Source organism: Passer domesticus, chromosome 10 (genome assembly GCF_036417665.1).
Source record: "Passer domesticus isolate bPasDom1 chromosome 10, bPasDom1.hap1, whole genome shotgun sequence".
In the NCBI taxonomy this organism is placed as follows: Eukaryota; Metazoa; Chordata; class Aves; order Passeriformes; family Passeridae; genus Passer; species Passer domesticus.
In genome coordinates this window covers 20,270,263-20,283,948 of record NC_087483.1, presented here as the reverse complement: position 1 = coordinate 20,283,948, position 13,686 = coordinate 20,270,263, and the positions used below count along the sequence as shown (strand labels likewise).

Sequence of the window (13,686 nt, the reverse complement as noted above, 5' to 3'; positions counted from 1 at the left end):
ATTCTTTCCTTAGATTGTTTGGATGGTTAGTCTACATTAAGATTTTAGGAGAATAATAATGAAAATTCTATCAAAACTTAATTTCTACATATGATTTCTTAGGGTTTATAACTCAACTGGAAAAAGTTGATTTTTTCCCTAGCACATTTTCATTCATTAGTTTACTCTCTCTCAAAAAAAGACAGCAATAGATAGAGCTTAATTATATACTAAACAGATCAAAAGCTGCCTCCATATGATTACACAGTCCCAGAAAAAGAACAGTCACTAAAATAGTATCCTGCAAACAAAATTGCATCTGGTGTAACCACAGAGAAGCAAATCAAACCTCATGTGCAATGTAAAAAGTGCACTACCATGAGATCTGCCTTCTCCCTCTGAGGAGGTTTAGCACGTACTGAAAAAGAGTGGCTTCAGCACTGGCAAAAGAAAGAGCAGAACAGGAAGCTCTCAGATCTCAGAAGAGAACTGCTTAGGCTACAGCTGCAAAAACTCATCTGCACTTAGCCTTATACCGGTGGGTTTGTTACCACACCAAGCTCCTCAGAGAGCAGAGGGACGGTGGCTGTGGGAGATGGGACTGAGCCCCCCTTGAGGGCAGAATCTCTGCAGGGCAGGCAGGCCTGAGGCACTGCTTTAGAACAGTGCCAGGCTCTGTGCTTCCTCAGAACTAGTGAAAAATACATCGGGAGGTCTCTTCTTCATGAGGCCTCTGCTGGCTGCAGAGCGAGTTGGTCTCCTGGGTGTTGTGAGTACCAGTGGCTGGAAGGAAATACAGCAGCAGTCCCAGGGATAACAATAAGGCAGAGGGATCTCTGGGGGCTGTTCAAGGTCTAGTGTAGGTTTTGGAGGATGTGCAGATTTTGGTAGCAGATTTGCTGCTTATGTCAAAAGGGGGAAGGAAATTCCCCTTGAGCTCCTACCATGCCTGTTTGATGGAAGCTCCAAGGGAACACTAATGAACACTCTGCATTCCACGCAGATAAGAGAATGCTTCAGTGTGCAGATGCACATTTATCTACACAACAACAAATGCACTTTATATATTAGGAAGGTTTTATCAAAGTTGGTCTGCTCTGTAATTATGTTGAGAAATGAATTGGGTGGAATTTAAATGAGTTAAGGTAATGAGCTATTAACCTAGAGGATCTTTTACCAAATGATTCATGTGCATTCAATCTTTGCCTCTTCCCTCCAACTCCATTGTAAAGGTGAAATGAAAGACTAAGTTGATCAAGACATCAGCAGTCACGGCTATAGCAGAATTCAGCAGAAATGAAAAACAGCGTTCCTTATGCTAAACTATCCAGGTATATTAAAGCAGCAGGAATTTTATATATTTTTTTTAATTTTTTTTTTTTTCTTTTTTTTTTTTTTTTTTTACATTTGCACAATGTCTATGTACATGGGCAAATAGGAAAGAATCATGACTATGGGTAGTCGCAATTTTTTATAACAAGAAATCCCTGCTGGAAATAACGACAGAAACAAATTAATTATTTCTGGGTTCAGAATGAGAGGAAAACTAAGTGATGCACTGCTCACATCTCCACCTACACAAAATCCCTATCTCTCACAATTTTTAGCTCATTAGGGGCAAATTTTCTGTCTTCTTTTTTTTTTTTTCCCCCAGTAAACACACAGGAAAATCACCTGTTTTGAAAATATGAGGGATTCTGGCAACTGCATGGCAGAGACAGGTTGCCGTGTCTCTGCAAAGGAAATGATGCATGACAAGATTGTCTCCGCCAGCCATCATCCCACAAAACCATCCATGCTCCACCAATTCCCTCTGGAGCTTAAAACCTCCAAGACAGAACCATAGTGGGGAAATGGGCTCTGCCTAAGAACCTGCGTTTATTCTTTCTTTGCAGTAGAATGAGGGACTCTAAACGGGCCCCCCAAAAATATTTTCATGAGTAATCACTGCTTTCAAATCTGAGCAGAGAAGGGAGCGAAGGCTCGGCAGAACAGATCGGGGAGACAAAGCCAGCCCTGGCTGCCCAACTCTAAGCTCCTCTGGCACATGCTGACCTCTCAAAGCGCGTGTGTAACCCAAAGAGAGCGCGTTCTGCAGCCAGGAAGCCAGCCAGGAGCTTGTTCCCTGTGTCCCTAGGGAGCTTGTGCCAGGCTCCGGCGGTCCCTGCGTGCCCTGCACAGGGCTGCACCAGCCGAGGAGCCGGCTCAGCCCCGGCTGGTTCTGGACACGGATTTGCTGCCAGCAGCGCTTCCCCCGGCTGCAGTGCCCGGCCCTGCCCCGGCTTCCATCGGGTCGCTGCCGAAGCAGGGCCGAGGAGTGTCCCCTGCCCGGCTCTCCACCCTTGTGCGTGTGACATCCTCCCTGCGCTGGGCCAGGAGCTGGCCTTGGCGCCCGAGGGAACGCACGGATTGATAAATCCACAGGGAGTGATGCTGTCTCCACGCTTCCTCCTGCTTTTGTCACCTGCTGCAGCAAGTCGGGGACACGGCAGCTCTGCAACGTCTACTCGTGATTGAACTAAGCAGTTCAAGAGATTAAGATAGTTTTCAATAAATAAAAAATATTTTATTTCACTGGGGTTCTTTGGTTCTTGGCATGAAACAAATTAAACTCAAGCTGTTCCTCAAGTAATTTCAAATGAGGCTGCTCAACCACCTGGACTCACAACATTTTTCACACCCAGTCTCTTTATCTTACTCATTTCCTCTCCCTTTAAATACATTTTTTAAATGTATTTGAACTAAAGTCCTTGAATTATCCTCTTGGAAAGATTTTCATCTTTTCTTTGGCAATTTAATCCTTTAATTCAAGCAGTCAGTTGTATATCAAAGGTCTTTAGGGAAACGATTGACCTAATTTTTAGATATGTGATAGATATTCAGTCAAAAGTAAAAGTATTAACTTAAATGCAATTAAAATTATAGGAATCTACTTGGAATAATCTGCTTTGTCTGGACTTTCAAAAAAGCCTGTAATAAGTCCCACATAAGAAGCTATTAAAAAAGGCAGCCAGTTGTGAAGTAAGAGATCTGTGATTTGGGACGCAGTGCTAGACAGCTTACAGAGACATGGTCAATATTCTGTGTGGCAAAAGGTTAACAATGAAACAATCCCAAACCCATGTTGTAGCACTGTATAGTATAGCAAGCTGCCACTCAGCTTACTTGAAACAAAAGTGAACAGAAAAGCAAAGAACTCAAGTTAATTGAAAGTACAAAACATTGGCAGCTGAAAGTCTTTGTTGAAAAGAACAGAGTAATGGACACTAGAAGAAATCTTGTGAATTATTCATACAAGTTTGGTGTACAAGCTGTAGAAGAAAGACCAGAGCATCACTGTGGACAGCTCAGTCGCTGTCAAGAAACAAACATTATTTGGAACAGACTGTTCCACAGCATAAGGAAAAGCAAAAAACAATCCAACAAACACAAAACAGAAAATACAATGACATTTGGAAAATTAGTGGTATGGTCCCATCAACAAGAATGCTCTGTTTGATGGCCCCAGAGAACAGTTTAGAATCACAGGGAAAAGTGTGAGAGAGAAAGGAGAGAAGCAATAAATACAATTATAGGCTGTGAAGGCTTTTCTTCTGAAGTGAAATGCTAAAGAAATGTTTACAGAAGAGATGAATAGAAAAGCACTTAGCCCTGAACACAGGCAATAATGAATATTATATGGAAGAGAAAATGAGCACTTCTATCTTTTAACAGGAGAAACATTCAATGAAAATGAAAACAATACATTTAAAACATATTACAGCCTTTTTTCTTTCTGACAATTCTACAAGAATAGTCTACAAGGTTTGTGGAATCTTCTGAAACACTGATTGATAAGAAACTAAGTATTTCACATGTAATTCAGAACAATAGTGGGGACAGAAAGCTTATTAAGAAAATAAGAGGGGCCCTCCAGAGATGAGTTTCTCTATTCCCCCTTTAAATTATGATTATGAAAGGAGACTATAATGGTCTTCCATGAAAAAGAAGAGACTGGACTTATTAGGGAATAAAATAAGACTAAATGAAAGCCAACAGTAGGGTTAAAGTGCAAATTAAAGCTGTGACTCAAAATGAGAGTTTCACAGACTGATGACAACTGCCATGCAACTAACCTTGAAGCTCACTCTCCCTCGACTAATGCATGATACACAGATCATAAAAACAATGACTCTTCATGCTGTATTTTCTTTATAAACCACAGTGAAACTGCAATTAAGGAAATGAAGCCTTCCTATAAATACTGTGAAACAAAGGAAGCTTTTGATTCTATGTGCAATCAAAATGAGGCAGACCTTGAGTTTTGGGTAGAAATCCTGTGCACTAAATCCAGCCTTGCTCTTTAGCACAGTGGTAATCAGAGGCACACAGACCACAGGATGCCCCACCCATCTTCCTGGCATCCCGAGGCAGAGCCTCATCTCGACATGCACAGTGCTCTAGTGAAGCTTCAGCTTCACTTACTCCTGCAAAGTAGGACTGCAGGTGTATAAAACCTCAGGATGTGACAGCACAATACAACACTAGCAATGCTGGGTTTTTTAATCCCACCTTTTGAAGTGCCTGTCACAAAGTACTATCAAAACCTAGATATTTTCCTCTTTGGTGGCACTATATTACACCATGTTTCAGCAGAGAACCTCAGTTAATTTACCACACACCATTTTTTCTCCCAGCCAGATTTCACATCATCAAGACTATGAATATTTTACACCGTTAACAGGGTATAGAGGAAAAATAGTGTTTGTGAGTTATCCAGATAGCATGGTGATAAAGCTCATTACAGAGTAAAAATAGCTGAAATTTATTCCAATGAACTATATTAATTCACAAATACAACTAATTTTAAACCCTTGCGTAACAAGAGAATGAAAATAGAAGACTGCATGCAAGTGTGTGTGCTTATACATATGAGGAGAACTGAAATACACTTCTCCAGCACATCTGCACCCCTGTAAATAGAGAGCTAAAAATGAAGTGGGAGGAAAGGATTTCTTTGCAACATAAAACAAACAAACCAACTCCACATGCATGGGGATGAATAACTTAGCCTGAGGTTCCTTCCTCAAAGGACATGTCCTTCTCTCGCATGGCCGTAGCAAGGAGCCCATCCTCACAGTTTCTCCTCACAGCCATAATCACAAAATGCACACAATCTGCAGAAAATGATGGGCTGCAGAGCACTTGTGGATGACATCTCAAAGAATTCCCGGTTCAAACAACTACAGTGATCAAAACAGCCTGATCCACCGTCTCTTTTACAAAGAAGGCTAACAAGGTTTTTCTTGTGCAGACAAGAGAGGACAGGAAGGAACAGAGTTGCAAAGGGACTTTATTTTTTCCTAAATGTGTATTTTCAGTTTCTCATTTCAATCACTGATTGAGTAAGTCACTTGGCTTCGATTTTTTCTTAAGCACTTTCATGTCCCATTTCTGGTGACTCATAATGAAGTGTATGGCAGAACCTTGTGAATCTAATCAAAGAACCAGAGCCTATGGAACAGAAATCCAACCTCAGGGCCTGAACAAAGGAAGCATATTCATTAAAAGAGTGCATTCTATTCCAGGTAGCCATCACTTAAGTCTTCCTTCCTCATGGGAAGCCACAAAGGCTGTCTGCACCCTCAGCAGTCTGGGGGTATTAGATTAATATGATCTAATACACCAACTTTTCAATTGCCTATTTCAACCCAAAAATTGCTATTTCAACCCAAAACCAGAACTTTCTGTCCATCATAAATCTCCCTGAGACCTGTGAACACAGATTAACAAACAGACAGGATGACAAGAAGGCCACCTGAACCCTACCAGCAACTTAAGCCTCCTTCTCAAGGTGAATATACAGACACCAGAATTGGGGCACGAAATACAATTTTTAAAAGGGAACAGAAAGATGTGACCATCTTTTCTTTTAGGAGGGACACCTGGGAGATAGGAAGGGGAGGACAGTTTAAAAGGGATGTGTTGGCATGCATTTCTGTGAAGAAGTGTGTTTAAAGCTCCTAGCAGGCAGGAGTGGTGGTGTGAGAGGGAGGAGGGCATTCTCACTAGGACTGAAACAGCAAAAGACAAGATTGCTGTCAGCTACCTAACTGTCAGTGGAATCTTCCAACAACACTGCTGGACTACACTATTTTTTCCAGTTTCTTCTAATTTATCAAATGAAAAACTGGGACACTTCACAATTTCCCATAAAGACATTCACTTATAACCGAAAATCAGGAAGAGGATGAAGGAGGAAAGGAGAAAAGGAGGAAAGCATTTGCAAAAGCGAACTTTGGTGCAATGAAGTTATTCTCTCTGGGCTCTCTCTATAGCCAGGAGAGGCTTTTTCAGTTCATTGTACGCTGAGGGGTTCTCTGTTTATGACCCCTAAAGGGCCATGGCAGATGAGACACAGCGTTCAAGAGCCATTGTGGCTCCTCAGTGTGCAGGAACAGCTGAGCAGATCTCCTGCTTATCTTACTTGGGATGTTAGTAGAGCAAAAAATCAGCAAAATGTGCAGCAGCATAATATGCCCAGCTCTGCACTTTGCAGTGCTGGGAAAGGCAGGGCAGGGTAGGATGCACCTCTCCTGTAAGAGCCCTGCCCAGGTGGAAGTGATGGATAAACAGGCTGAGAGGTGCACAGCTCTCTCATAAACTGCTGCAGGAGTGGTTATGGCCAAAAGACTCAGGTGATTGTGTAGTAAGAAAATACCAACTCTTGGCATTCCCTACAGGCACACAGAGGACTATGGGATTCAATTCTCTAATGGATGTTGATCCCTCTTTACTTTTTCTGCTGTTACTTAATACCACTGTGGCTCCTCTGAGGGCACACTGGCAGACACAAAACCTCTTTATCCAAATTCAGAAACCTGTAAAACTCTATGGATGCTTCTTCCTAACAAAGGCAGTGCAAAACAAAGGCAATCAGAAAGGAATGTTAACAAATGGAAGACTGATTAACCTTATAAAATTTGCAATTGCCCTGTAACTCATTATTCTGAGGTAAGGAGAAGGCAAGCAGCATGCTTGGTCTTTACACTAGGTGTGACACACAGTGTTCCTTCAGCCAAACTGTCCTTTAAAGATTATTTTTGATGCATTATGCAAGTGATATATAGTAAATTTTTAATGTATTTGTGGCATTATACTTTTCTAAATGGCTAACACTGCATGTGATAATAAAATTCAAAAGGGACAGGGAAAAAAAGGAAAATGTTCTACGTGAAGCAGGAGAAAATCAAGAAAAGCCTAATGAGAGTACTGAGCAAAACCAATACAGGCAACACAGTGGCAGGAGCTGTAAGTGACTACATCAAACATCTTATTCCTCTCCCTTTAAAATCAATGAATATTTCTCCAATTACCTTAGGTATTATTCCAGGGCAAGAAAAAGGTGCTGAAAAGTTCCAGTCTTTATATGATGGCATGAGCTTATTCATAGGGTCTTGAAAATACAAGGAATCTTGAAGTTATACCACATTCTAGGTAAGGTAGTAACAAAGGAATTCTTACACAGCTTTTTATGATACAAAACACCCAGAATGTGAAATTTCACAAGAGATTTGTGAAAAGAGCATAAAGTGCCTCAAAAGCAATAGGTAAGCCATTAAAAAAAAGCAAAGGGATCGCCAGTTTTCAACAGAGTGATTTGGTTAAGAACCATTTGGTCAAGATTTTGTTTAAGTAATTAAGAAACAATACCAGCCACCAAGTGCAAACCAATCAGCATTGCACCCAGACACCTGTGCCAGCAGCCCTGGCAAAACCAGCTCTGACTTCACTTCTTACCTGTCATGGGCACCCTGACACTGGGAACAAATTCTCTCACAGAGCTTTACATCCTCTTGCACATCCTTGCTCTTTCCTTCACCACCTTAAGGAAAGTTGCACCGTATTTTCTGCCTCAGGAAAGATTTTGGTGCCCCCTTTATTTCACAAAATAATGGGAAAAAATACTCAAAATGGACATAGCTTGAACAGTCAAAAGGTGGCAGTTAGTTTTCTTAATGGGCCAACAACACCAAGGTTTTAAGCTGCATCCTCTGGGCCAACAATACCAAGGTTTTAAGCTGCATCCTCTCCCCCTTTTTTTGTTTTGAAGTTAAAGGAAAAATGCTTGATGACATTCATGAATAGACAAGAAAAGAAAATCCCTAACTAGGCTCAGCCAAATTACAGACTTGAGGAAAACCTAAAAAAGAGCATAACATCTCCTAACTGACCTAAAGTTTTTCCAGTTTGTAAAGTTGTATTTTCCTCCTGCCTCTTTTAATCTGTAATTCATTTTTTGCCTAGTTTTAATAAAAATACCCCCTTATAGTCTGCATTTTGATTTCAGTTTCTTAAAAAAAAAATTGACAAATTTAAAACATCTTAAAAAATATACTTAATCTTGCTGAAAAGAAATTGAAGGACAGGTCTCCCTACTCTCTGCCTGTTATTAGAGTAACTGGAGTAAATTCTCTGCTCACATAAAATAACAGACTCCTACTCTTTTAGATTGTCTGAGACAATTAGCCTTATGCTTTCCTCAGCAGTGAAAGACAATTCAAAGTAGTTTAAGAATGATACATGAGGATAAGCTACTGTTTTCTTTTATATTTATAAAACTGTACCAATGTAATAGCAGGCAGGCATTTAAATTGCTACTGGAGATTCAAGCACCCACCCTAGCTCATGTGTTTTTTGGGAGTCTGACATGTACTAAGCTATTTTAGAGTACACCCTGCATTTAAGTTAAGAAGGGTTATGCTACTAGAGCCTCAAGTAAATTAGAGAATACCATGCTCCTAGGTTAAAATACTGTACCATTAACATCTAGTTAGCACTACCAGTAATATTCAAAAACTGAATTTGAATTTCAGTATGTAAGTGATCTGACTATAAAATTAATTTAACGTAACACAAGCAGAAAAACATGACTGTAGTCATGCCTCCATTCCTATGCAGTCCTGGAGATGAACTATCTATCTGCTATCTGAAGAGTGCAATGTTGCTTAAACAGCAACTAAAAGTGCTTCAGAAAGCATCATCTGTTAAAGGTAATTTAGGTGTATTTTAAACTAACTTTTTTCCCCAAAATTTATCTGCTTTCATACTGTGAGGTTGTATTTTGATGATTTACGTAACAATGTAGCCTGAACAGTGGTAGTCTTCCCCCCCCCCCCCAAAAACACTTTAGATTTGAGCATATGAACAGCCACACTTGGAGACCTTGCTCCAAATATAGTTAGAGAGCAGAATTACAGTTCTTACCAATACCACAAATGCTTCAGTCAAGATTTATTCCTCCACCAACAGGAATTTGCTGGGTGCGTCAGCAGCTCATCTCTTTAACACCTCACACCACCACTGTGAGGAAATTCAGGAACTTGGCCAGGCACTCCTAGAAAAGGGATGCAGCCTCTCTCGCTGTATCTATGGATGGGGATGTTACAACCACATCTGAAAGCTAAGATTTAAGCATGCAATATCAGAGCAGGTCATCAAAAATTCCTTCCCACAAATCTCTGATGCTCAGTCAAGTCTGCCAGATTCCTCTACCACTCATCTCCCAAGCCAAGACCAAGGTGTTGCAACCTTGGTTTTAAGTATCAAGAATGAAGAACTGAACAAAACAGTGAAGAGAATCACAGTACCTCCACTTCTTGAAGTTTCTCAGTCAAAACTGCTGTTCCAATCACAACCTAGAGCCCCAGTATTAATTACAGACAAGAGGCACGAGTCACTCCTTTACTGCGCGGGGTCTACAATCAGCTGTCACTGCTGAGGAAAGCAAGGCCAGACCACCCAGTGTCACTCAGCTCTACAGCAACTGAGAACTACCCCCACAACTCTTATGGCACTGTGCATCTCCTGGAATACCCTCATTTTGAATACTACAGAGTATTTTGACTTCTTTCCCTTGTAAAAAATACAGTAAAATAAATCAAGGGCAGGAGGACAAGTCTGTAGAGCAGACTGGCATAAGGCGAGCCCGCAGGTGAATTTTAACTGCTAGAAAACAAAAATGGCAAATATACTGGTTTAGGTCTATAAAATTACACACAAGATGGCAAGGAAAACACATCACAAAGTAGCAAATTCAAGTGATCAGGCAGAGGCTATAAAAGAATCATGCTTTTACAGATACTCTATAGTAAAACACTGGACTGCTGGCACAGGATGCTGCAGAATAAATGTTACATGTTTTCACATGTATTGTGTTAATTTATTTCTCATTACGGAGTATAGATTCTTTTCAATAATGTGCATACAGAGCTATCAAAGAAACATAAGAATTAGCAGATTTCTCTTTGGAAAACATTCTTTTAAATTACGTTTTTTGTGGATTTAACACACTGCCAAAATGCACACATCATTTTGAAAATGAGATGTGCCTTGGGCAAAAAGCCAACAGTTTAAACATGTAACACATGATGGCATCAAAGTATTTTTAGCTGTGTGCCTTAACAAGATAGAAATCTTTTTTATTCTACAATATAACTTTATTTTCTATGAAAATGTTTTTGACTGAAAACATTTTTTTACATGTAAGGTTGCAGAAATAAATTCTGTCAAATACAGAAAAAAAATAGACATTTTTCTTAGAAAAATGCTGTGACAAGATTTAGGCAAAACTGATCTATTTCCTTAGGAATGGTTCTGATTTCTGTTATAAAACAGCTCAAATGTATTTCTTATGCTTTATACAGGAAATATGATTTACACATGAACTATGAAAGTTCTCTTGTGTCCAGCAATTGTATTCATTTCACAAGTAAAAAAATGTCATTCAGCAACAATAACTGCATAATCTGCAACTACCACCTCTTTCCTATTGACCATGCCTCCACACTATTTCCTATTTCAATCCTGAAGACTTTGCAAATTTTTATGTAACTTACTATTGAGAATTAGTCTTAACCAGATGATGTTGATTAATTTCTCATGAAATCAAGACTGAGTTGTACCCCATGACCCCAGATACAACATTTTTATATCATAAAGTGGTGCACTAACTGAGGGTTGTTTTTTTCTGAATTCTGCTTCCAAAACACTTGAGCACTTCAAAACATCTAAAAAGATTTGAGATATCTCCTGTTTTCCTTTCTTGTTTTTATATACTGGAAAAGAAGTTCCTTAAATGTTCCAGCTGTAGGGATAGAGTTGAAGACTAAGACGTGGAAATCAAAGTCACAACTAAAAAAATAAAAACCAAACCAACCCTTTTTCCAAAAAGATCACAAGTGAAACTAGCTCAGGATGTCACAATATTAAAAAACATTGTGAAAAGTCACAGAACAAGCTGACACACTTTCACATGTGACATTTAAAACAGCAACATTGTGTTTTCAATTTTTAAGTCTTGAAGAAAAAAAAAATCAACTGAGTATTTCCTGAAAATTTTGGTCAAAAGGCTTTCATGCTTGCAAGGTTGAAAGAACATGCAGATATAGAATGCCTGTTTGAAAATTTTATCGTTTTCTCACATAACATTCACATTGGAGTCTGAAATTCTTAACATTTTCACCCCAGCCTCAGCATCTGGCTTTCACTTTAACAAGTGAAGTAAAAAACCAACGGTTTTTTAGATTGTGAAGGTACAATTAGAAATACTTGAAACTAAGTGACAAAATACCCAATTTGCTGGTATCTTACTGTTTTATTCACAAAATAAAAGAGCTTTGTCTTTCCGAACAATGAACATAACAGAAAGATTCAATGATACAGTTTTTTTAAAAAAGCGTTACTGAAAATTTGAAAAAGTCTGGTAAAATTTACAAATGCCAACTATCACTTTGTACAAAATCTTCTTTTCAAAGAAACTTCAGTAATAGATTTTAAAATACAGTTCTACCAGCTCGGGAATGCACCTTGGCGGCCGCGTTTCATTTCCGCCGGTGCGGGGAGCTGTCCCTGCGCCGGTCGTCGCTCCTGCGTGGCTCCCGGTGCTGCTCCCGGTGCTCCTCGGGGTGCCGGCTGCCCTTGTCCCGCTGCTGCCTCTCCGAGCCGTTCCTGGAGCGCTCCTCCTGCTCCTCCTCCCGCGGGCTGCAGCGCCCGCGCTCCCTCTCGCGGGACTTGGATCGCTCTCTTTTCCTACTCCGATGTCCATCGTCTTTGCTCCTATGTCTGTAGTTTTCATCATCAGACACAGAAGCTCTTCTTTCTGCTTTCTTCAGTTTGGAATTACTGTGTTTATTTTCTGGATCCTTACTTCTGTCATGGTTCCTATCCTTTCCGCTGTGGTAACCATCTCTGCCGTTGGATTCATCTCTGTGGTGGTACTTTGAACCATCATCTCTCCTGTGTGATTCTCTTAGATGTCGGTGATTTCTTTCTGATTTGCTCTCAGTATCACTTCTTTCCTCTTGCTGCCTCCTTCCAATTTTCTTTTCATGTGATTTCCTTCTCCTTTCTTGTTTTTTCCTGGAAACTTTCTCAGATTCTCTATTTTTCTTTTGTGTTCTCTTCCTTTTGGCTTTAGAAACATCTGAAATTATAACAAATTATGGAACTAAGGTTGCATTTTAATTTAGTATATTAAATTTATTAAACTACAGAAAGAGTTCTAGAGAGTGTTTTTTGCCAGAAAACATTTCTGCACATGTATCTGGACAAAGGGTCCAAAATAATGAACTCCTGATTTTTATCCCTTTGCTATCTGCATGTGATGCCTGTCTTTTGAACATTTCTACCTGTCATCACCCTCTTGCTGACTTGTACCCAAGGACCAGGCATAGGCTGTAAAATCATACACCAAAGCACCCTCACAAATAATCTTTGTTTCTAGGAAGATGACCTTTCCCAGACTATCCAGTCTCAAAATCATTTACTTTTCCTGGAAAAGCTTATCAGTCAATGGAGATGAAAAACAGCAGATGAGCTAAAATCTCCAACACTATCCCACGAGGAAAAAGAGGTAGGATGAAATGGCTTGAGATAATGGTATTGCAGCACTATAACAATGGCCTTCAGGCTCATTTTTCAGGAGGAATAGTGATAGCTTTGTCAACAAGACTAAAACTAACTTCCACTCGACAGTATTTGGCACTAACAGCCATTTACAGTAACCATTCACCTTAGTGCATGAACTATAGAATCACATCAGCTGCTTCTCATCACCTCTTGAAAATATCACAGCCATGAACTGATTTATTAGTACATGCATTATCTGAATTGTCTAGGCTCGTGTCTGAACTAAGGCTTGCTGACATTCTGTTAAAATGCAATGATGGATCAATTCAGATACATTTTAATCCATTATGGTTTTTTAAGCAGTGTTTTCCATACTATTTTACATCCACCAGTACATAGGAAAAGACCTGAGAAAACAGAAAAGAACCAGCTGCTTTGATGGCAGATGTATTTTATCCTCTGCTGGACCTGTTTTAGAACTACCTCCCCAGGGCAGTGCTGAGCTGAGCAAGGTGATGAAGTTCCAAGCATTAACAGGCAGTACGACAGTAATCTCTAATTTAGCTCAACTTCTGATCAGCAGGTTTTCTATTTTTTTTTCATGCACTGCACCAAGACTGAAATACTGCCACACATTCCTCTGAAAAATGCCTCATAAGTCTTCCAAGTAATTTTATAGATTTAAAAAGCTGCCAACACAGGAAGACTTTAGAGGTACAATCACTAATGGAACCTCAACTCAGTTAACCATTAAAGCTTACTGTTGTCTCCAATTAGTGTTCTGACCACTGTATTACGGTACACAAGGAACTGAAAAGT

At 39.8% G+C, this 13,686-nt stretch overlaps 1 protein-coding gene across 3 annotated transcripts in view; it reads right to left on the bottom strand.

The window, feature by feature from the left end:
- Positions 1 to 1,610: 1,610 nt before the first annotated feature.
- The window catches only part of CWC22 (CWC22 spliceosome associated protein homolog), a 35,881-nt gene continuing 23,805 nt past the window's right edge, over positions 1,611 to 13,686 (bottom strand). For all 3 annotated transcript variants that reach the window (XM_064434286.1, XM_064434288.1, XM_064434287.1), the window contains exon 20: positions 1,611 to 12,442. In XM_064434286.1, coding sequence (XP_064290356.1) covers positions 11,841 to 12,442 — 602 coding nt within the window. In that variant the 3' untranslated portion in view covers positions 1,611 to 11,840. The remainder of the gene's footprint in view (positions 12,443 to 13,686) is intronic.